Genomic DNA, 25,400 nt, shown 5'->3' with positions numbered 1-25,400 from the left:
TGCATGGTTACAGTATTTTATTCACTGTTTTTAGGAGGTGTATAGCTCTTCTACATGCATTAATTGCTTTATGATAGGACTACTAGATAATAAATACAGCATGCTTCTATGGTCACCACAACACTTACTTCTAGAAGGAAAATATATTATCTTTACACAGCTAATGACTTACAACATCAATAATGGTTGCCATCCTCAAAGTAACCTGCCAGATAAAACAGAACCACAGACACCTGCCTTATTACTATTTCAAAGACCTCTTATGCAGCTCATTTGGTTTTGTTACGGCTAGTCCTGCAAAATGTCCATAATGTTATATTAAGAGGTCACATCTACATCCCACTTAAAATGTTGCTTTATCTCTCTTATATTTGAATTGATTGCATCTGCCATATTGTTTTGTAATAGGATCTATGGCTAGGAGAACCTGACTCCTTAATATTATATAACAGGACATGCTTTGGTTTGTTTCTTGTTATTTGTCATGTCCTGAATGATCTTATACTTGCTAGTGTAAAATACACTATGGTTTATTGTGTAAGGGTGCTTGTTATGGTGTACCCTGTGATAGCTGCTTTATAAAATAAATGGCTCTACTGGCATATTTTATAGGGGACAATATAAAAACCCACTTCATGAATATTGTATAAAGAATGTAGTACACTTTTGAACTTAACTTCAAAAAGTGACATCTTATTAAATTATCTTAAGCATTTCCAAAGTTTTAAACTGGCACACGTTCTATCACCAGAACCTTCATTTAAGCATAGAGTTTTAAGAATTTCCCCTTGGGATTAATAAAGTCTATCTATTCTTATCCAATCTAATTACTACTAGTAGAAAATATCATTTCATAAAATTCACATCTACACATCTGTGTACGATCAATGGGCGCGCCGTTGTACATTTTATTTCTGTTCATTAATTTTCTTTTTTTAAAACGGAACAAAATGTGACCACGGCTTTCCTTAACATAGCACCTTGTGTGTTAAGCTACTTGACCATTAGGAGGCGCCAAAAATACCACTTTTACGCCTTGCTCTAAACATAGCCTAAATGATGATTTAAAAGCCGTCAAATTTTAAAAACGTACTTAATGACGGACAACAACAAGAAGCAAAAAATCCTCACGCACTGGCTAATGATTAGAGCCGAGGAGTGCAGAACTATCTACTTTTATTAAATAAATAAACTGCAGTCGGAGTTAACAACACAATTGTGTGTTTTTAGTTTTAAGCATGTTATTGGTATTGTAGTAAAAAAGAGAGAGAGACGTTATAAGGTTGAAAACGCTAGCAGATCTGAAAGCTGTCTGCCTGCCTGTTTGCCTGCCTGGGAAATCTTGGTGGCAGACATCTCCATCTAGCCGTGTACTATAATTGAAATGGCGCGTTTTGCCAGAGGCAGGTTGTGAGGGCGCTCTTTGCTATAGCAGAATGCATGTCAATAGACGTCATTTGGTTTTAATGGCCTACAGGAAATTTGGCGTTACAATACGAGACATTAGTAAGAGGGGAAAGGAAAAGCGAAAAAAATAGCCGCATGAAAACTGTTTATTGAGATCTGCATATTTAACATCAGCATTTCTTCAATTACTTTATCAACAAGTTACCCTGTCCTTCCATAAGCGCTTCTATAAGTACAAGACATGCAAGAAACGTGCCCGCGTTACTTATTTGGGAACCGAAAATTTATGCCTAGTTGAAAATGCCTGGGGAAATATTACATCAGACGAAATGACAATGATTAAAATCTGCTTTTTTCCATCAGTAAGTCTATTGAGCGACGTGACAGTTGCCTGATACCCAACAATATCAAACCGTTATCCCCACAGCAAATGAGAACTTGAAAACCGTTATAAGGATTTTTTCCATGAGAAAAAGGGGGTTCAAAAATTACCCCACTTGTTTTGAGCATCAGCAGCTCTGCGTGGGGGAAAGGGAGAATATATCAAATTTTCATCGCGAAATTAGCTAGGGCGCGAGTAGGGTTGAGCTAATTGTAGCCTAATCCTTGCCCTACAGGCGTTTGGAAAGCCTTGAGCAAGAATTCTTTTTTTCGCTTCCCTCTGTTATTTAGAGACGGATTATTGGCTTTCTTCTTCTTCTCATAACAGCCTCGGCAGTTTCATTTTAGAAAAAAGGGGAAAAAACAGAAGAACGATTTTCCTTACAGCGATCGCCGAGCATCTGATATTAAAAGTGTTTAGAAATAAGAGTACGGGGGATTTATCAAAAGGCAAGAAGAGAATTCTTCTATGTTCAAGGTAAGGACACCGCTTTGCTTCCTGTGTTTCTTATTTGGAAAGTGCCTGGTCTGAACTCGTCTAGCCTGCACTCTGTAGATTTTTTTAAAGCTACAGCTACCCTTTTTAGAGCCGTATAGCCCGACTGACTTCGGCCGATTTAAAAGCGGCGTGGCGGAGAGGACTCCTTCTTTGCTTTCGCTCTTGTCCTCTTATTTTCTCGCCGGAGTGAGCACAGCGGCACGGAGCTCGTGAGGCGTCGCTTTTACTGGGCAGCGCTTGTGCACTTTACTGAAACTTATGGGGAATATTGCCGAAAAGGATGCGATCCGGGAGGGGGGCGTGCAATATATGAAGTCTGGAGGATTGCGTCGTTTCGCCACTGCTGTGTCCGGATATATACAATCTCTTATTTTACTTTAGCATCGGGACATCATGCTTCTGAATTACGCGGATAGGGGGCATCGAATAAAAGGCACTTAATCATGTAGTGCCATCCGTGTGCAGGTCGCTTGCGAACGAAGGTGTTTGTACTTAGTACGTATAGAATGATAAAGAGAAGTCAAAAGGGTGACTTTTTCTTTCATTTATAGGTCCTACAAAATATATTCTACGAGCTGTGCCCTTTTCATCCGTATCATTTAAAAGTGGCTCTGTAAAAAGGCGCCATGTTGTATAATTGGCAGAATTCCTCCCCTGGGCACAAATGAATGTAACACGAGGAGAAAAATGTGGCATCTGCATTGTTGGAGTTGTTTTGGTGTTTTCCCTGTTCCAGCTACAGACAGTATAAAAGAATGTAAATAAAAAAATATAATGCGGGGATATGTGGGTAAGCATCAATAGTGCGGGAACTTAAAACTTCTGAGTTGTTTTATCTCATTATTATTTATAACGTCTATGTTCGATGCTAGGATGATGTAATTTAAATTTTAGGAATATTACAAGTAATCTGTCATACTGTTTAACTGTTTATCAGTAACTTTTCTTTCTTCGTTTGCAATTGCCTCTTGGCTTAAATCTCTGAAATAACTTCATGCAGTATTTATAGAGTCACTTTGTGAAAATTCACTCAGATGACTTACGGGCGCTTCAACAAAGTTCGGACTAGTTAGTAGAGATCTTGTCGGGTGGCTCTGGTGTTTGATCTGCCTTCATCCAAGTATACAACTGAGGTGTTTACTTGAACAGAAGGACGCTTTAGTGTTAAGAGAATCCAATCAGCACTCGTTGCGTTCGTCGCTGTATCTTTTTTTCCCTTTGCCAGTTTTTCATTTCTTTTAGTCTTTTCGTCTCGCTGCGGCTGGCTGCCGTTTTTTTTTTCTTGTAACCTTTCACCTTCTAGCCCCTCCCTCCCCGCGCCTCTCTGTCTCTGGCCAACTTCACTTCTGCTGTATTCCCTGAGCATTCACATCAGTATTGGTTACCACGGCTTGCGGCTATATGAAGAGGTGGGATAGCTTCATACGCCCAAAAGTTCTTAAGTCTTTTGAAGTCTTTCTTTCACAGGGATATGAAAAAGTATCGTCCTGGCTGTGTATTAAATGAACAGTATTCCTATAGGCACTGTACGGAGCAAGAAAGCCAACACCCTGGAAAATTGTGTAGTCTTTCAGCTCTCTCAGCCCCGGGGCACACGGCCCCGAGCTAGGATCTGAGTGGAGCTCGAACAAACTGCCTTCTGTTTACCTTTTATGGTTAAAATAACATCTTAGCAAATGAGAAACTTCATGGAGCAGCGCTTCTCTGAAATGATTTCAAGCCGCAACAGCTAAGCAGGCTGCCGGATTGCCCCGAGAAGCGCGACCACAATAGCCAAGAAAGAAAGAAATCGTTTAGTGAGAGGAGTGTCTTGCCCCACTGCAAACAAAAAAGTGTACCGGTGTTTGGTTTTATGTATATTATTCATGATGAGCTGAATCCGCAGATTGGTTAATCTACATGCCGGAATTCCATTAGGATCATCTTTGGAAAAAAAGAGGCAATAAAGTTTGGCACCGCAGGAGCTCCTCGTGCGCATCACTGCTTGGATATGAGTGTGGGAGAAATGTAGCGGAAAATACAGTATGTGCAATACACAAACGCGATAGAGTGTTAAGAGACCAGCGATGACTCTGAAGCGGGTCAAGAAGTTTAGGCCTACAAATTGTATTAACAGTTGTACTCTACTTCATGGATAGCCCTTCAGTATATACAAATCTTCGCTGCGACCTTGTAAATGGCCTGTTTCTATTTAAAATATTGTAAAACTCGTTTTAGTAATAATCATAAACTTGAACGTGAAGAAAATAACTTTTACATTCATTATTATAGATATATTCCCGGTAATTGGCCCTCCTAATTCACAGGAAATGGACTAGAGGGAAGCATATGGCGCCCTATTTCATTGTGATCTATTTTACATTGAAGCAGAAACGCAATTTCTCTCATGTGACCTCTGGATTTTTTCCCCAAAGTTTCTTCTTTTCCACAATACTTTACCTCCATTTATCATTGGCGACTTCTCCCAAATTATCTGGCTAATCCCCTAGAGGAAAATATAAATACATATCTTCTAAAAAACTGTTTTATTTTTGTTTATTTCTTTATCACGATAATTGGACCTTGGTATCAGTCGCATTGAAACTTCAATCCGTAAATATACAACAGCAGAGCCAGTGATCGTATGCGTAACATGTTGAGCTACGCGTGTGGGAGGGATAGAAGACGGAGGGAGTGAGAGAGAGAGAGTGAGAGGGAGAGAGTCATATGTTTTCAGGTCTGAATGGGAATATCAGCACTCAAAATGGTCTATGATGTATGTGCTTGATCGTGGGTGTGTTGGACGTTGTTTTTAATTTTCCGACTTACTAATGTGTCTGAATGTAACATTTCTAAATAAGTTTTGAAATAAGTAAATACACTTTGATTGGATCAGTTTATGGAAAGATTGCCCCTTTCTCATTCACATCTATCTATCTATCTATCTATCTATCTATCTATCTATCTATCTATCTATCTCTATCTCTCTCGCTATATATATATATATATATATATATATATATATATATATATATATATATATATATATATATATATATATTCATTTTCTATTTTTAAAGCTGAACCTTTTTACATACACATGCATTCCAGCAGTAGATAAACACTCCACACCTGATGCCTTTTCAGGTTAAATCTATAAACGGAACAAAAGCGAGGAGAGAAAACATATCATGTAAAATGCTGACAATACCGTCCAATTGTTAGTTTTAATGGACAGGCGCTGCCTGCGAGGAAAATTCTTCATCTTAATTCGCAGAATGGAAAGATGTCCTCTTTTCTGAAATCAACGGGGGCGTCCGCAACGTCGGAAAAGTCTGACAGGTGATTCTACCCATCCAGCAGGTGTTAACAAATCCGCTTGTCGACGAGGATTGAAAAATTGCAATTAACTATAAACTATTATGAATAATAATGACACCTTCCGAGGCAGCACGTATCATTTCCTAGAGATTCAAAAAAAGATTCCTGCTTAAGGGAAGTGGACGTGCTAAGTATTAAAAAGATTCATTAATTTGACAGGAAATTAGACTTATTTTGTTTTAAATTACATATAATTTTTAGGTCAGTGGTAAATAAATATGAAATATTCAGAACTAAGGCAGTTCAGCTGACCTATAAGGTATTGAAGTATGTAATTTTCAAAACGTCGCAACTAAAACAAGAGCTTATTGATGCTAAACATCAGAATATTGTAACTGTCAGTGAAGAGCGCATTAGCCAAGAAGTGCTCTGCGGCTAAATCTCATAATGTTTTGAGAGAATAGGCTCCCAGAAACTGATTCATCTCGAAATTTTAGCGTATTTTAAATGAATTGTAGTCCTTTAAGTGCATTCTTTTTAACACTTTATTTGACTTTTTCTAACTTTATACAGTTTTTAATATATACTATGTTATATATACACATTCTCCTTGTATATGTAATGTATACATATTCTTTTTCTTCACTTGGCCGAAATCATATTTACAAACTTTTTAAACTATTGTGAGGCAAAAGACCCCCCATTAAATGTTGCTTTTCTGGCGCACGGTAGCATATCAGAAGCGCGCCTTTGGTGATGAGGAAGTCGCTAATTTAGAGGTGTCTCGTTATTGAGACAAACTTGCAAAACCCCCTGAATCCCAATTCACAAATTGGTTATTCGTTTGTCAAGGGATATTTCACGTCTAACACATAAACCCACGACCTTTAATTAGAATTTTGCAGTTTGTTTTATGCCCCTTGAGGCTGACACCTAGCATTTTTTTTCTTTCTTGATCGCTAATAAGCATCTTCCCAATCCCCCTCCGGTATAATGGGAAAAAGGATGCAAATACACTTAATTAGAGTTGTGGCAATAATTTGTAAGCTAAATATGCGATCAGGCAGATGGAGAACTGATCTGATAGGACTCTGGGTAGTATTAGCTGTAAAAGATCCCTTTAGTGATTCTTGAACATTTTTTTCCCTCTTCGTGTTGCTTCCAGGAAGGAAGAAGCATGTCGCGCTTGTCTTTGACCCGCTCCCCAGTTTCTCCACTGGCCGCGCAGGGAATTCCTCTCCCGGCTCAGCTGACCAAAGCCAACGCGCCAGTCCACATCGATGTCGGAGGGCACATGTACACTAGCAGCTTGGCGACCCTCACCAAGTACCCGGACTCAAGGTAAGTGCATGGCGTCTGTTATCTGGCATTGCCGGGTGCTGCTTTCACTAAGTTGACTCACTGCCTCTAGATGATTTTGTAGGGTCACGGTACTAGTAGGACGGCTCCAAGAAGTCGAGTCCTTCTTTCTGTTTTGCGACAGCTGACGTTCGACTGACCGGCGGGAATTCGAAAGTGATTGAATTAGGTTCGAGGCAACAAGGTTTAAGGATAATTACAATTCCAAGTATTTATGCGATTGACAGTATACATTATATAATGCAGACTCGTGTCCGAACATCCTAGACAAAAGGACCTGTGCGAATGGATAGATGTTGTAGACAGAAGCCAACACAGGCACCTCCCTAGGTGCTTTGAAATTTAACTAATCGAGTGCCGAAGTGTCAACCGTCTAATTTGTTTGTGACCAGAGCTGCAGAAGTTAGTGACAAATTCTGTCTAACAGAAAATAAAACCACATTGAACTGTACACTCTGCATTGTAATCATGTGAGCTGTGTATTGTAATGTGTTTGATAGGCACGCTTTATTGTGATAGAACATGATGCGAGAGGTGCTATATACAATACCGGTATATAGCAGGACATCTGCAGACAGATCGTTGTGTTGATAGTGTGCGTTAGCTTACTACATTGTTAATGGTTACTTGATGCAGAGTGATTCGCTTTATTTAGACGTAATGGAGGTTATAAAATTGGATGTTGCGTTGATTAAACAACAAATGAGAGCTTCATTAAATAGTTAGTGATGAAGTTCATTAGATAGTGTGAGGCATTTTGTTTATATAGCTGTATTTCTTCATAGACGTTTTTTGTTCAGTTTTACCGTTTTTTCTGTTTATTACATATTTGGAGCTTGCTGTTATTAAAAAGAAAAGAGTGAGCCCAGCGAGCATCCAAAAACCTAATCTAATTATGTGAACACTATGGAATTAAAAAAGTATTACATATTTAGTTGATCAAATGGTAAAAGTGTGCTTTCAAATTTTTAGTTGGTGTTTAATAACATGCTGGTTTAATATACGATTTATGAAGGCATTCTTAATCCATTTAAAGGAAATCACTAGATATTTTATTGGCAAGAAGGAAATTGGAATATACAGAAAGACTAAGATATAATGTTAAAAACACAGAGGACAAGGTCAAAGCGTTTGAATATAACAAATAAATGAAGCTTAGTAGTGAACAAAATTCATATGATACAATAATAAATCATACATAGGTAGGAAGTAGGCAGGTTGGGAGCATCATGCATGGTGTATATAAAAATGAAATCAACATTAATATTTACGCAGCACATGTCAGGAATGGTAACAATTGGGGCCACATCATAAGTCTACAAATGTTTCCTAAAATGAAAGCTATTTAGGAGATTAATAGTAGTTATTAACCTTAGTTAACGTAGATAGGTTTGACAAAAAGTAAACATTTAAATAGTTTGTGATGAAGTTAATAAATAAGTTTCATACAAGTACATTAAAGAAAGATGTGCTTCTTCAACGAAGGAATGGTTTTCCTCAAATATATACTAAGTGATAAAGTTTATTAATTATAGTGTATAGTAGCTTCTAGAAATACTGACCGTCATTCACCACTAGTTTTGAAGAAGTTACAATTTTTTAGGACAGAGGTTTTTCTTCATAAAAATGCATTAAGTATCTTTCTTTTTAGTGAATACTTCCCTTAATTATTAGGACAAGACAAATATCATTTCCTTTAAAGCTTTCCTATTTAAGTATAATGCATGCACTCCACTGCTTTTCACACCCCAACTCAAACAAAGTGGAATGATTGATTCTTTTTATTAACTGCTGGCTTTAGTTGGTGTTTCGTATTAAATAATGCAAGCTGTATGAAATAAATGGAACTCTCATTTAATTCCAGATACAAATCCAGTTTGTATGGTGGGTAAAATATTTGTTCATATGAAAAAAGAAAGATTTTTGCTCAAGTTAAATTAGCACCACCCTTCTAAAACATCATATATACAGGAAGCTTAGAGAAATTCCTTTGTTTTTTTACAGGTAATGACTAATACACATATCCATTGTTTGTGATAAATGCAATCTGCAGGAACATTTAATATGTGGTGTTAATTTTTTTCATTCTGTTTTACTTGTAATTCATCAGACTCCATTCAAAATGAGATTATTCGTAGTAAGGCATTTTCAGACATGCCAAGATAGATGACTATCATCAACATCAATATTCAGGTGAAGTTTGGTTTAAAGAATGAAACATTTTTGTAAAAATACTTATTACCTAACACAGTCATTTTCTTTGGCTCCATACGTAAGAAAGACACCATCTAATTTTAAAGGAATTTATGTGTATTGTACAAATGTATGGTTAAGGTATTTAACCAATAGCATAATTTAAAGCTAATTTCTATAGATTCTTCAAAAAGGTAAGACTTAAGATTCACTTTACTCTTAAAAACCATTGCCCTTGAGCAATTCAGCATTTTTTGACAATAAAGTAAAATTTACAGCATGCATGAATTAAGTAGCAGAACAAGTTTTTTCCTTTTGCTTACATTTTTGAGTATTGTGTGACATCAAAGTGCTCTACCTGATGTTTGAAAGAGCTTCCCTTTTCTCATCCTTATGAAATACATAGTTCTGTAGTACACAGGCATATAGAATCTGACTTTCTGTCACGGTCTGCCAATTTTGACTTTTTCTGTTATGCTTCTTAGATAAAAGTAATGGATTCACTACAATCCATATACAGTAGAACAATGTGACTACTTGTAATACATAGATTCTCTTTTATTTTGGTTATTCTACGTAGATGCTAGGTTGGCTTGTTCTTCCTTTATCTATTTGCATTCTTCTCTTTGTCTGGTCCAGTTGTCCTCACACATCCCAAAGATGTACATATAAGGTTAATTGGTAATTCAAAACAACCCCCAGTGATTGTGAAGGTGTGCATGAGTGTGACCATCCAAAAACTGACAACTTATCCAGGGTTGGCCTATATCATGGTATAGCTCTGGTAGTTCCTGGTCCCTCATAATCCTTTATGGAAAAAAGTGAGTTCAGGAAATCAGCATTGCAAAAGTAAAATAGCTTCTGTGATGTCTCTCCATGTTTAATGTATTGTGAGTACAATGCATTCCTGCTACTCTTGCCCCACAATGACTGCTTTTTCCTTATAATTGTTTATTTACAGTATTGTGCTTATTAAAGTTCTCCATATGGAGGCACTAGATCTACTCTATCATCCAAGTTTATCACAAAGGACTATTAAGTGTAGACCCAGTGATCATGGAGCTGACAGTAGAATTCTACTGTCAAAACAGGTGTTGTAATAGGGATAATTGTCAATATCATGATCAGAAAAAAAGATATCATTAAATGTCACCTGTGCTGCTTACATACACAATCCTATGCACAAATGCTAATAAAATCCAATGAGTAATAAATAACAATCGGGGTTCGCTATTTATGTGATTCCCGTTTTCCTTAATTGCAGATGAACTTGTTGATGTACATTTTCTTCAATATTCATGTAGACACCTGCGTGCCATAGGCTGGTAATAGGCAGCAGTGCAATCAGTACATGTTACAGCTTTACATAAGATTATATTTAATTTCCTTTTTATTTTGTTTCTATTCAATGTTCTAGTTATTTTTGGCAGTGTCATTGAAAATATAAGCCATAGTATTAGATGGAAAGAGCTCTAGGAAGTAATGATGCTTATCGATAATTCCGATTAACAGAGTAATTAGCTAAATGGGAGAAGCTGGCTTTTGTTAGATGGTGTTCATATAGTCAAGTTATGTACATCAAAAAAAATAAAGCTGCAATAGTATGTTTCTACATATAATTGAGAGAGTTCTCATGGATATTCTTGACTTTTTTATGATGCATTTCACACTGATAAATTCAGAATAATATATACATTTAGAACTATCATTAAAATAATACACAAAATAATGTAAAACCTTGCACAATATATGTGCAAATATAAATAGTATATGTATGCATATCTCTCTGGATATTTTTTAATTTGTTTTTAAAAATACAGTCATATGAAAAAGTTTGGGAACCCATCTTAATTCTTTGGATTTTTGTTTATCATTGGCTGAGCTGTCAAAGTAGCAAGTTCCTTTTAATATATGACATGTCTTATGGAAACAGTAGTATTTCAGCTGTGACATCAACTTTATTGGATTAACAGAAAATATGCAATATGCATCATAACAAAATTAGACAGGTGCATAAATTGGGGGCATCCCTACAGAGATATTACATCAATACTTAGTTGAGCCTCGTTTTGCAAATATAACAGCCTCTAGATCCCTCCTATAGTCTTTGATGAATGTCTGGATGGAGGTATTTTTGACCAATCTTCCATACAAAATCTCCCCAGTTCAGTTAAATTTGATGGCTGCCAATCATGGACAGCCTGCTTCAAATCATCCCATAGATTTTTGATGATATTCAAGTCAGGGAACTGTGATAGCCATTTCAGAACATTGTACTTCTCCCTCTGCATGAATGCCTTTGTAGATTTCAAACTGTGTTTTGGGTCATTGTCTTGTTGGAATATACAACCCCTGCATAACTTCAACTTTGTGACTGATGCTTGAACATTATCCTGAAGAATTTGTTGATATTGGGTTGAATTCATCCGACCCTTGACTTTAAGCCACACAGCATGATTGAACCTCCACCAAATTTGACAGTAGGTAGCAGGTGTTTTTCTTGGAATGCAGTATTCTTCTTCCGCCATGCAAAGTGCTTTTTGTTATGACCAAATAACTCAATTTTTGTCTCATCAGTCCAAATCACTTTGTTCCAAAATGAATCTGGCTTATCTAAATGAGCATTTGCACACAACAAGCGACTCTGTTTGTGGTGTGAGTGCAGAAAGGGCTTGTTTCTCATCACCCTGCCATACAGATGTTCTTTGTGCAAATTGCGCTGAATTGTAGAACAATGTACAGATACACCATCTGCAGCAAGATGTTCTTGCAGGTCTTTGGAGGTGATCTGTGGGTTGTCTGTAACCATTCTCACAATCCTGCACATATGCCACTCTTGTATTTTTCTTGGCCTGCCAGACCTGGGTTTAACAGCATCGGTGCCTGTGACTTTCCATTTCCTGATTACATTCCTTACAGTTGAAACTGACCATTTAAACCTCTGAGATAGCTTTTTGTAGACTTCCCCTAAACCATGATACTGAGCAATCTTTGTTTTCAGATCTTTTGAGAGTTGCTTAGAGGATCCCATGTTGTCACTCTTCAGAGGAGAGTCAAAGGGACGCACAACTTGCAAGTGACCACATTAAATACCTTTTCTCATGATTGGACACACCTGTCTATGATGTTCAAGGCTTAGCAAGCTAATTCAAACAATTTGGTGTTGCAGGTAATCAGTATTGAGCAGTTACATGCAATCAAATCAGCAAAATTACAAGGGTACCCAAATTTTTGCACAGCCAGTTTTTCACATTTGATTTAATTTCATACAACTAAATACTGCTTCACTAAAATCTTTCTTTGGAAAACACCCCAGTACTCAGATGTTCCTAGGAAATGAAAGACATACCACTGTTATCTTTTTTGTTGAAAGTAGTGTAAATTATTATGCAGGTTGAGAGGGGTTCCCAAACTTTTTCATATGACTGTATGTTCTTAAATTAGATAAAGACAATAATATGCACTGAGTGGATACTTTAATTGACTCTTTTACCACATCATGAGTTGGTACACCATTTGTTCCCATGATTACCTGAATTAACAAGGTGAGTAAGGTGTGGTATAAGCAGGCAGGCCACTTTGACATGTGGTTCTAGTAAAATAGCTGTTTACATCTTATTCTCCTGATTATTGACATAATTAGGAGGTCATTATATTAAGCTTAATTTACTGTCATGATTCTGGAACAATTACAGGATATTCAGACAACTGGCATAGAGCATTACTGTATCTTGTTAAAAAGCTAATTCACAACTAGGTATATTGTTTCTATGTAGGGATTAATGTAACTGGTAACACAATGATATTTCACATCACCTGTGGCTTTTAAATATTGAACCCTATTTTTGCCTCAGAAATGCAATCTGCACCATCGCACTACCACCAACAGTTTTGTTTTTGACCAGACAATGTTTTTCTTATCATTAAGTATCAAGACCGTATTTGTTTTTTTTTTCTGCTACAGACACATTTGCTTTTTTTGGTAACAGGAGTGTAACTCATTTTGGTCATTGATTACACAATTCTACTTGAGATAACTTATGATGAGTTGTCTGTATTGCATTTGGCACTAACTACCATGCTACATTCAGGTCAGGTCAGGTCTGGTCGTGGAGCATGCACAGGTACAGCATTGCCACACCGGCCACATGACGAAACAGCTTGGGATCCTGGTTGGCAATCCCCCAGGCAGACACGTGGTCCAGTCCCACCCTCCGGAAATGATATTCTATCTTCCGCAGCCAGATGTTATGTGGGTGTTCTCTTGGCCTGGTCCAGCCACTCGGGTCCTCAACAATGAGGATCCTGCAAGCCAGATCATCCTCAGGGAATCGAGCCACATGGCCATAGTGCTGTAACTGACACTCCCTCACAATGGAAGTAATGTGCCTCATTCAGGACTCCATGAACAATCACTCATTCAACACAAAGTCAAACCAGTGGTGCCCAGGGATTCTCTGAAGAGACACAGTACCAAAGGAGTCCAGTCTTCGTCTCAGGTCATGGATAGTGTCCATGTCCCAGAACCATATAGAAAGACATGAAGCACCAGGCCTCTAAATTCTTCGACCTTCGTCCTTTTGCATAAATATCGGGAGCGTCACACACCCCTTTCCATCAACCTTATGACCCCACATGCTCTCCCAATCTGTCTACTGACTTCATAGGTAGAGTCACCAGAGACATGAATGTCACTGGCAAGGTAAGTAAACCTCTCAACAAGGTCGACACTCTTTCTGCAGTCAGACACACTGCTGATGGCTGTGCCTAAGAGGTCATTAAAGGCCTGGATCTTGGTTTTTATCCAGGATACTCACAAGTCCAGACGCTCAGACTCCTTGCTCAGTCTCTCATGAGCCCCAATCAGAGCCTACATTGACTCAGCGAAGATCACAGTATAAAGATCAGTGAATATTTCTTCATTAACAGATACCCCTCGACTTTGCCCAACACCCATTCCATGCAAGAATTGAACAGAGTAGGAGCAAGAGCACATCCCTGATGAACCGCGGAAATCAACTGGTAAAAACAGAGGTTCTGCCTCCACTCTGCACAGCATTACCAGTGTACAGGCTGGCCATGATATCCAGCAACCTTGAGTAGATCCTGCAAAGTCTCAAGATGTCCCATAGGGCAGCTCGATCAACTGAGTCGGACGATTTATAAAAATTGACAAAGGCTGCAAAGAAACTCTGCTGATATTCACATTTGTGCTCCATGAGAACCCTCAGTACCAGGATGCGATTGATGGTAGACTTCTTAGGTGTAAAACCAGACTGCTCCAGTCACTGGTAGGTGAGCAAGTGATCAAGGATCCTATTGAGGAAGAGCAGTGTTATCCCCCTGTAGTTGCCACAATCCAGGCGATCACCCTTCCCTTTCCAGATAGGAAAGACAAGTCCCATTTTCCAGTCAGTTTGGATGAAGTCAGTCTCCCAAATGGAAGTAAACATTGCTTGCAATGCCAGGAGGACACCCTTACCTCCTGGACAAGTTCACTCTGGATACCACAGATCCCTGCAGCCTTCCTTACCCTTACCAACTGTGCATTCTCAGTGCAATTGGGTGGTCCACAGCTAATTGGAGGATCACCCTTAAGGACCATGGACCCAGAGATATCCAATGTCCTAGCCAGAGGATCAGCTTTAACAAGCAGCAGGTTACATCTGTAGTGTCACCTCTAAGGACCATTCCATCATCTGCCCTGACTGCGACTCTCTGAGGAACAAATTTGGATGTGCGGAATGCTTTGATTCCTCTGTAAGCAAGACGGGAGTCACTAGAACATAGATGGTGTGTCACTTGCTCAGAGATTCCTCTAACAAATGGCTCCTTATCTGCCCTCAGAGCCCTCGCAGCTGTCCTTCACAGTTCCTGGTACTTACTGGATTTGCCATTAAAACGTGTGCTGCAACTCTTCTTGATGATATCTAGAGTGCCCTGTGAGATGAAATACCTCCTTCTGGGAACACCGGTAACACCAACACAACTCTCAGCAACACTTCAGGGTCTTGTCAGGGAAGGTCTCCCATATCACAATAGAATCGGCAGTCGCACCCAAATCTGTAAGTTCCTCACACAAATTGCATGCACACTCACCAGAAACAGCCTGATCTTGGAGTCTGACCAGGTCCAGCCTCATTTTCCTAGTAGGTGGTAACCTACTGGACCTAAGCTGGATCTTAAGAGTAGCAACAACAAGTCTGTGGTCAGAATGAATAAACTGGGCACTTCTGTAGACCCTGTAGTTTTGTAATAGCCTCCAGTGTCTCCTCACGAGGATGTGATTGATCTCCATCACCTCACCACCAGTATTGAAATACAAAGTCTATGGTGCTGGAACCACAATCCAATGATTCGCAGCCCCTGACCTTTTGCAAAGTCAAGGAACTGGAGCCACTTTTACCACAGTCACCAGAGCCATAGGGACCGAGACAATCCTCATAGCCAGCAATGTCAATGCCAATGGAAGTTGAAGTCACCCATGAACAGAGGAGTGTCACCTCGCAGGCGCCCATCAAGCACCAAGCGAAGCTACAAATAAAATGTTTCCCTCACTGAGACATCACTCACTACATTCAGAGCAGAGAATGCCATAATCTGAGTCTCATAATACACTCGTTGAAAGGAGTGACTACGGACACCATCGGAAGAAGCCAATCCGCAACATCAACAGCTATTCCCTGAGTATGACAACTATCAGAGCAACTGGACTAATAAAAGGTGTACCCACCTATAGAGATCTGGCCAGTCACAGGTCTGTGCACCTCAGAGAGTGCTGCTAGTGAAATGTGGAGTTTACACAGCTCATCCAAAAGCAAAGAAAGATGATCATCATGCCGGACAGACAAGGCGTTCCATGCACCTACCCGGGTGGGCTGCCTTAAACTGGGACCAAGGGCTGCGGTGCAGCAGGTGACACCTCAGCACTACACAATTTCTAACCCCCAACAGGCCTGACCCCATTGGCTCTCTGACAGTTTTGATTCTTCTGGGGATGGGACTACCAAGGGCTTTCCCTCATCCCCACAGAGAGCAGAAAGGAGTCATTTCTGTCGTCTCAGAGCATTGTGAAGTTTTTTTTTACAGTGGCTGGAGTCCCAATTCTGCCACCAACCTCCATGATACAGTTTAACGTCATACCCAGGACAAATGCTACATTCAAAGCCACTTAAATTTTTAGTCTTACGCATACGCCCTTTGAAATTTTTGCAAACACACATCATCTATTGATATTTGACTATGTTTTCATACAGTATATTGGTGTCACTGTTTTGGCAGGCAGGTACATTGGAAGGGCGTGTTTACCCAAAACATCTACATGCAACTCATCAATAATGGCGAGGTAACATAGAAGTTTATTTAGTATAATGTGTGCTGGAAATGGAAAAGTTGAAAATAATAGTCCAGTTTACAAAGATTTCAGAAAAAATAAAACAAAGCCATGGGGCCCAAAGTGATATTGCAAACACATCTCTAACCCTATCTGACTAGACCAACTGATTGCCCAACAGTTCTTTGGCCATTATTTTATACTGTGATGCAAGCAGGTGCCTATGAATTTGGTGGAATATGGCAAATTCATTTTATTGGGTTTGTCACTCATAGTGGTGTTTTCATTCTTTATGTGGTCTGTTGCCAGATGGAAAACTTAGTCCAAGTAGAAGTATCATCAGAGGACACCAGGGAGAGAATGATAAAACCTGATTGCAATTATTTTAAAATAACATGCAATTGATATCTTCACCTCAAGCAGGAATATATTATGGCCAAATCTTTAGCTTGCATTTACATGCGGAGATGGATAGGGCCTCTTATACTGGCAAGTAGATCATTCCAGGGCTCAGTGTTCCTACAGTTAACAAATGAGATCTAAGAACATTGTGCTAGTCACCTTCATTCTATCATGAGAAAGATTAATTGCTCTTTCCCACTTTATGGTACACCTTAATTATGAATAAAACAATTTTTGTGTGTCATGTAGTTTGCAATTATTCATTTTATACAGAACATAATATAATATGTTATGCATGCATACAGTACTCTTTATAAATCTAATAACAGACAGCTAGTCCAATCCTAGTTTGCATGAATCCTCTTTTGGTCCAAAGAAAGGCCATAAATTATAAATATTGCCCTCAAAATTATATTTTGGCATCTCTTCTACACAGGGAAAAAGAAATTTGGAAAAAAGACACTCTTACAGAAAGATCCAAAAATAATAGCCCTAGGGCTGTTGATTGGCAGGATTAGGTTTAATTGTCAACTAATGCTACAAAGCTAAATCCAGCCATTCTTTGAGGACTGCCTGTTCAAGGGAGTTGGTAATGAATGAGAAGTGTTAGCAATAAAAGTTTGTTAGTATAATAATTTAAATGTTTAATTCAGCATTCTCTTGTATAGTGCTTCTATTAGCAGACAAACTCATAATGTTGCATCTTCAGCTAATTCTTTTATCAGTTGACTCTTTTATACTAAAACACTAAAATTGAAAACAAAAAAAACAATGTTAATTTTTCATAAACAACATATAGGGAATAAACAAGAATTGTTTATTGTGACAACACAAAGGTCAGATTTAAGGCTAATTCAGCCTTCCATAATGACAGGCTAATTGGCCTATTCATGCAGCTAACTGTAGTAGGTAGGGCAGTGCTATAGTTTGAGTTTTGTTTAGTTGTAAGGTTAATTTGAAGTTTAAAACCACTAGGAGAACAAGACCATCTCACCCATTGGGAATGGCAGCATGATATACAGATCCTATAATGTTATTATTCATGAACTACTTTCTGTATACTATGTAAAGCATGAGTAAGTTAGAAAAATGTGATATGAATGAAAATAATTCATTTATATTAATTAATTCAGGAGTACATGTATGTTTTACTTCCAGTGTATCAGACTAAAGAGGCCATACAAAAGTGAGAGACTGAGCACTCCTCGTCTACAATAATTGCAGGCCTGAATGAGAGGCAGTTAGTTCAGTTATCTCTATAGTTTGTGTGTGTTGCTGTAGGGAAATGTGCAAAGAAAAGAGGGGCAACTTGAGCCAATCATGAGTGTGTAAAGAAAAAGTAGCATGGCTAAAAGGATCATTGTCTAGTTCCTGTTTCCTTTTTTGAAGTTCCACCATTACTTTATTCCTCCCATCGGAAAGCCAACTTTAGTTACAATGTGTTCTTTTCTAAAGGTTCACACACGCCTCAGCATGCACATCATAGTTTTCTTCCTGAGATGGATGTTGCACTGTTTCATAATTACACTCAATTGAAGGCTTATGGGTTTTGTAAAAAAAAAAAATGTAATTTTGTGTAAACTGTTGTCTAATTGCTTTAAAGATCCTATACGGATAAGTAAGTTTATTCATATACTGTATTGTAACAATCCTGTTGGTAGAATTTGCTTTACTAAAACATGCACTTGTAGTGTATTTAGGAAGAATATTGCTATTAGAATATTTCTCTAATTTGTTTTTCAAGGTAGAAAGCTGTCATTTGCCTCATGTATGTATAGTATAGGTTATATATCAAGTAAGAATTGTTGCCAGTTTAGCCAATTTGTCAAGTAGTCGAACACTTTCATAATTACTGCATATATATTTTTTAAAGATAGATTTTTCTTTTAGGCAGTACGCAAATATTGATAGATGTTGACTCAGAAATTGGAAGTGATGTATGTATTGATGTCAGGCTTTCAGTGTCAAAGTAGTCTGATTTATCTGATGGTTAGTTCAAGATCAGAGAGGTTAGCAGGAGTAGATTACACATTTCTCAAGCATATCTTCTAGTTTAGAAAACAACACTGCTTGCACTGTAAATTATTTTGTTTGGCATTGTGTGCATTGGTTATCAAAATCAGAAAGATTTCCAGTACCAAATAAAATCTAACTTATGAAATATTTATTTTTTCCTATATTTTTTATTTTAATTTAATTTCTATTATAAACAATACATATAGGCGATAAACTGATTTCTTAATTGTACATAAAATTCTTGAGAACACTCTTTAACCTCCAAGACCACATTTATTTCCTACCAATGTGTCCACTTTCCTTTACCCATTTTCTGAATCTGTGTCTTTTATTTTAGGGTAGTTGTAACCTGAAGCCTAAAAACACTGAATTCAAGACTGAAACCAGTCATAATATGCACATACACAAATAACCACTTATGTAGGGCAAAATTAAAGTGAACAATTAACTAACACTGATGAAACTGTGGCTTTCAGTACAAAATCCTGGATTCAGTTCCTAGCCTGTTACTGACAGAATGACATTTACATATATTTCCACTATTTTGATGCAGATTTCTGCACATACTCTAGATTGGTGGCAGTAAATCAGCCATGAGAGGTCTTGGATGAGTGTGTCCTGCAATGGAATGTTTTAAGCAACAATGTGTCTGTGGTCCTGAATTGGAGTAAGCGTGTTTGAAAAGTGCTTAAATTAACAAATGTTAAAGCATATTCTGCACTGTGCTTTTTAGTGTATCCATGTCACAAATACTAAATCAATCAATCAATCAACATTTATTTATATAGCACATTTTCATACAAAAAAATGTATCTCAATGTGCTTTACAAAATGAAGAATAGAAAAATAGAAGACACAATAAAAAAAAAACATAAGTCAACATTAATTAACATAGAATAAGTAAGGTCCGATGGCCAGGGTGGACAGAAAAAACAAAAAAAAAAACTCCAAAAGCTAGAGAAAAAAAAATAAAATCTGTAGAGATTTCAGACCATGAGACCGGCCAGTCTCCTCTGGGCATTCTACCTAACATAAATCAAACAGTCCTCTTTGTATTTAGGGTTTTCATGGAAGGACCTGATGATGATGGTCACGTAGACTTCTGGCTTTCAGTCCATCAATGTTGGTGCATCATGATGCTTTGAGTAGGTGGTGGTGGCGCAGGCCGCCACCACAAAAAAAAAAGAAACAAAGAGACTACAAAAGAAACTAAAGAGAAACAAAGGCATTTAAATCCACTTATATTTGTTTCATGCTATTCAGTAATAAAGATTTAAAAAGGAAAAGCATATGTCAGATGACATATTTAGATAATATAAAATAGAATGTTTTTGAAATTTTAGTATGATTATTCGAATTTCTTTCTTTCTTACTAAAATGGTAAAAAAATAATTTTTCAGTTTTTAGGTAAATCTAATTCTTTTTTTTTGAAGATGAGCTACTGAATCGGTTTGAGTTATGTACTTTATTTATTGTACTTGTGTCCTGCCCTAAACTTGGGTCCTATCCAGCGTTTGCTTCTGCCTTTTATCAGACTTCTGCTCCTCCTGTTTCTTTAATGGATAGAACATTTCTTGCAGGTCATCTTGCACCACACTTAGACATACAGTGTAGTGAATGAAGTTGAACTTGGCATCACAAAGTTATGGTTCAGAGTCTGCCAGCCCTTCAATAAAGCATGCAGTTCTGCCTAAATTTTATTTATTTTTGTTTATTCTATAAAGGGTGGCACGGTGGCGCAGTGGTAGTGCTGCTGCCTCGCAGTTAGGAGACCCGGGTTCGCTTCCTGGGTCCTCCCTGCGTGGAGTTTGCATATTCTCCCCGTGTCTGTGTGGGTTTCCTCCGGCTGCTCTAGTTTCCTCCCACAGCCCAAAGACATGGTGGATTGGTGGTTCTAAATTGGTCCTAGTGTGTGCTTGGTGCATTTGTGTGTGTCCTGCAGTGGGTTGGCACCCTGCCCAGGATTGGTTCCGTTCTTGTCTGGGATTGGCTTCAGCAGACCCCTGTGTTTGGATTCAGCGGGTTGGAAAATGGATGGACAGATGGATTATTCTATAAATCACATTACAATGAATAAGAAACAGATAAATAAAATGTATGCTTGGTTTTGAAACATTTAAGGTTCAGACTTATTTGATCTCTAAACTCTTGTTCTACCCATTAGCTGTTCCTTATATGTATTTCTACATCAAAAGGTAACACCTAACTGATACAAAGCTTGTTTATTCTAAAATAACAATGAGTTCTGCCCAGATTCTATAAAGGCTTTCAATCATTCGTCATAGAGAAATTTTTATTTTTCCGAATTCTGGATTAAATAAAAAACACTTTTCCCTCTTAACACAGAACAGATTTGTAGGTTGGAGCAGATACTGTACGTCTTTTCTTCCTTAGGAAACTCAACTGTTTTAAAATGGGCAAAACTATAATGGCACTATTTTATAAGTCCTTTATTGAATCTATTGTTAAAATAGCTTTTATATATTGGTTTGACAACCTCAGTATTAAGAATATAAACCATCTTAATAACATTGTAAAAATTAGCCGTAAAATTATTGTTTTGCAGCAGACCTCTGACACTGAACTGTATTACAAACAGGTTTGAAAGAAGCCCAATTCTGTCAAATAGTAGCTGTTGCCATCAGGCTGCAGATTTAGGTTTCTGAAGGTAAAGAGCAATAAATATAAGAATTCCTTTATGCTGTCCTCCCTGCATGGAGTTTGTATGTTCTCCCCGTGTCTACATAGGTTTCCTCTGGGTGCTCTGGTCTCCTCCCTCAGCCCAAAGACATGCAGATTATGTGGATTGACAGTACTAAATTGGCTCTTTTGTGTGTTTGGGGTGTGTGTTCAACCTCCAACTCCCCTTTACCCTGCTCAGGACTTTGCAGGTTGGACAATGTCTGACCGACTAACTGTTTTATTCCAGGAGCTATAAGCCTTCTGAAGTTTTTTACTTGTAGGGATGCTGTAAAATGCTAAATTCTGAATTATTATTTTGCATACTGTTGAACTGAATTATTCTTCTTTGCACTAATATTAAATATGTGTATACATGATAACACTGGTTGTCAGTTTTTGTATCTTTGTTTATTTCCTTGTTCTATGTAACAATTCCCTATATTTTTGTACTTTCCTGTTGCAAACAAATTACCCTCTGAGATTATAAATTCTACCACACTGAACCTAACCTAACCTAATGGATTTTTTATGGGTGGGTTAGTATTCTTCAAATTGAATAAGGTAAGAAAGACTAGGAGCAAACAGTAATTTTAAATCTAGACTAATGTGAAAATTAAGTGCATTTTTTTGTAATATGATCAGAGTGTAGGACATTCCAAAAACATATAACCTAGGCGGGGCAGGCACTTGCAGACAACAGTAACAATTTTGATCTTGTTCTGAATATATTTTGGATAATGTTAGCCAGTAAAGATTTCTGATGTATACAGTTTTGAATTGATTTCCATGCATTTTCTTCAAATTGATTAAGAATATCCACATTTCCGTAGATAATCTAGGGGTGCACTCTTTGAAATACATTAGTATAGTTTAGAAATGTTATTTAAATCTTCCTAATTACTGCATCTGCGGTGGGTTGGCGCCCTGCCCGGGATTTGTTCCTTCCTTGTGCCCTGTGTTGGCTGGGATTGGCTCCAGCAGACACCCGTGACCCTGTGTTCGGATTCAACGGGTTGGAAAATGGATGGATGGATGGATGGATAATTACTGCATAGTATTGTTTTGACCAATCATACTGATGAAAGATTTGGAAAGTTAGAAGGTTTCTTTTAGCATAGTGTATGTTTTGAATGTTGTTAAAGTGGTGTGTAACTAAAATATTGTATTTAATGTGTAATTGTTTGAAGGATGCATACCTATTGTCAATATAGAGGTCTCAAAGGTTTGCAAGCCAAGTGACTTCCTTGAGTTAAATACCGTATAGGTTAAGTGTGCCTGGAATCAATGAATATTGTGCAAAGAAACAGGTGATACAGTAGCAGCATTTTGTCGGTAAAGTGCCTCCTGTATTAATACCAAATTATGAATGAGTGAGATAACACTGGATTGCCAATAAATGGCAATACTTTTTAATAGCAATGCCAAGAGAAAAGAAGATGAGCAGGATTTTCCATGCTTAACCAAGTAATTACAGATTATTTCTGCCTCCTTCCATAAGATGGAATATAGGTCATGTCATACCTTCCTCTCATTTGGAAAGTTTCTGTTTTATACTTTTTCATATTACAAATGTATTTTAATGAGAAGAAAAGTGTAGCAACTTTGGCATGATAATGACAAAGAATTTTAATTCTGCCATCTAATATAAGATGAAGAAAGCCCTTCCACTGATACTGAAATTAATTTAATTTTATTATTGTTTGTACCCCTATAGTATGCTTTTCATGTAAACTATTTATTGTAAACTTTAGCAAGAAGGCGCTATATATAAATTACAAACTCATTTATTTTAACTTTGTCACACTGAACCCTCAGTCTTAGGATTCACAGTAATTCCTTTGAACGACAGATTCTTGGCATGAGCATTCGGAGCACTGATGAAAAGAAAAAAAAGGAGAAGATGTCACAAGAGCACTAAAATATTCAGCCAGCATGACAGACACCATGAAGTCTTGCTGCTGTTGATTGGGGGAGGGTGGGCGGGTGTGAGGCTGAATCTTCACACTGCAGGTAGTGTTAGGAGGTGAAAACATTTTAGCTGCTGTCGGCATTGTGTGGAGTGAGGAAATGATTTGGGAATAAGCTGTCTTTAGTGCACCTTAACAAAGAACAGACACAATGAATCTACCAAGGGGATTCCATAGGCAAACATGCTTACAAAGATGACATTCTAAAGGGAAAAATAAAACAACATCTTTATCAATGTACCTGACAACTTTGATCAGTCTGAAATAAAATCTGTACTGCTGACTTCATGTTTTTTTTAATAAGAAATAACCTTACAAAATAAAGTAAAAGGATGTAGTAGGAGGTTTTATTCAAGGATCTTTTGTGGTAGTAAGCAAAAGATGTTTTTTCTTACAATTATTGTATTTTTTGTGTCCTTCCCTTACTATGTAAACTCTGGAGCTTGTGGGTACAGAGCACATGCCTTCAAGCCATTTTGTAATTCCTGCATGGTGAAAATTAAAATGATGGTAGAGAATAGTCAGGAGATTTGAACTTTTACCAGTCATTGCTTTAACCCCCCAAGTGATAGAGCCGTAATACAGCCCAGCTGTCTCCACTTTATGGCCTGTGTTTGTTTCCAGAGTATGCTATGCAAATCCTCATTGAAGGCTAATGAAACAGAACTCAAGAAACCAAAATTCAGATGCACATGTTTCTGCTTTTATCATCACCATCACATTTACTGAAGTAATTATTCAGTCACTGTTATTTGTTAACCTAAGGAACACCTTCCTTCAAATTTTTTCACAACATTAAGCAAATGGTAATGAACCTATGGAAATTTTATTAGTTGATACTTTTATTCAAAGCTGTTTACATTGTGCACTTTATTTCTACATTTGTACAGTTGGAGCAATAGCCTGCGGTGGGCTGGCACCCTGCCCATGGTTTGTTTCCTGCCTTGCGCCCTGTGTTGGCTGGGATTGGCTCCAGCAGACCCCCATGACCCTGTAGTTAGGATATAGTGGGTTGGATAATGGATGGATGGAAGGAGCAATAGCTCAATGAGGAGCTTTTACAAGGTTTGATGGTACTAGGTCAGCGGTGGGGAATAAACCCATAGCCTTGAAAATTACAGTCCAACCCATTAGTTAAAAAAATTTCATTTTTCTTTAATGTAAATACTTATTTATGGCAAGCCCAGTATGTGTAATGCCATTTGTTTTTACTAGCACCTTGAACCAAAATGAGGCTGACCACCTTGTCCATCCATTATAAGCAAGTACACTCAAGGAGGTAGTATTATGTGTTCATTGATTACATCAAACATACAAAATAGATATCTGCATTACGGAAAAGATGTGGGGGGGAATTGTTTTTTTTTCTGCCTTTTCTTAGTATACATTATTTCTCAGCAATATTTTACACTGCACGTTATGTCAATTGAGTAGTGAGAAAAGCGCTATATAATTGCAAAGAATTATTATTATTATTATTATCCATTTTCTTTCAGATGAGCCTAAACATTTTTTCTGTTACAGATTAAAGTTTCCAGGTATAACTGTTATGACTCTAAATTGCAATAAGTGTTTACATTTCACCTACAGTCCAAGGCATTTGAACAATTCAAACAAGTGAATAATGTGTTTAAAAATAATTCTTCAACTACAATTTTGTTCTCTACATAAGGCTGAAAGCAGCTGGGACCACAACATCTCCAAGAAGGAATTCCCTTTTGGCCTGAATTCCACTTTCAGTGCAAGAGCCACACCATTTCACAGGTAGCATCAGGAACCTTAAGAAAAAGTATATAAAAGAGAGAGAAATAAAAGAGAGAAGCAGTAAAAGTGATAGACATGACTCAAGGATGGATGTTGA

The 25,400-nt window shown here is 37.7% G+C and overlaps 1 protein-coding gene across 2 annotated transcripts in view; it reads left to right on the top strand.

The window, feature by feature from the left end:
- Positions 1 to 1,463: 1,463 nt before the first annotated feature.
- LOC120535614 (BTB/POZ domain-containing protein kctd15) overlaps positions 1,464 to 25,400 on the top strand; it is a 125,188-nt gene continuing 101,251 nt past the window's right edge. Inside the window, exons 1-2 of one of the 2 annotated variants that reach the window (XM_039763565.1) lie at positions 1,464 to 2,266; positions 6,753 to 6,928. In XM_039763565.1, the coding sequence (XP_039619499.1) occupies positions 2,258 to 2,266; positions 6,753 to 6,928 (185 nt within the window). In that variant the 5' untranslated portion in view covers positions 1,464 to 2,257. Of the gene's footprint in view, positions 2,267 to 3,432; positions 3,697 to 6,752; positions 6,929 to 25,400 lie in introns of those variants that run through there. The other variant, XM_039763567.1, reaches the window with a different exon arrangement.

The sequence above is a fragment of the Polypterus senegalus genome, chromosome 9 (assembly GCF_016835505.1).
Source record: "Polypterus senegalus isolate Bchr_013 chromosome 9, ASM1683550v1, whole genome shotgun sequence".
In the NCBI taxonomy this organism is placed as follows: domain Eukaryota; kingdom Metazoa; phylum Chordata; class Cladistia; order Polypteriformes; family Polypteridae; genus Polypterus; species Polypterus senegalus.
Note: the sequence above shows the minus strand (reverse complement) of the source record. Positions and strands in the feature narration are given on the sequence as shown.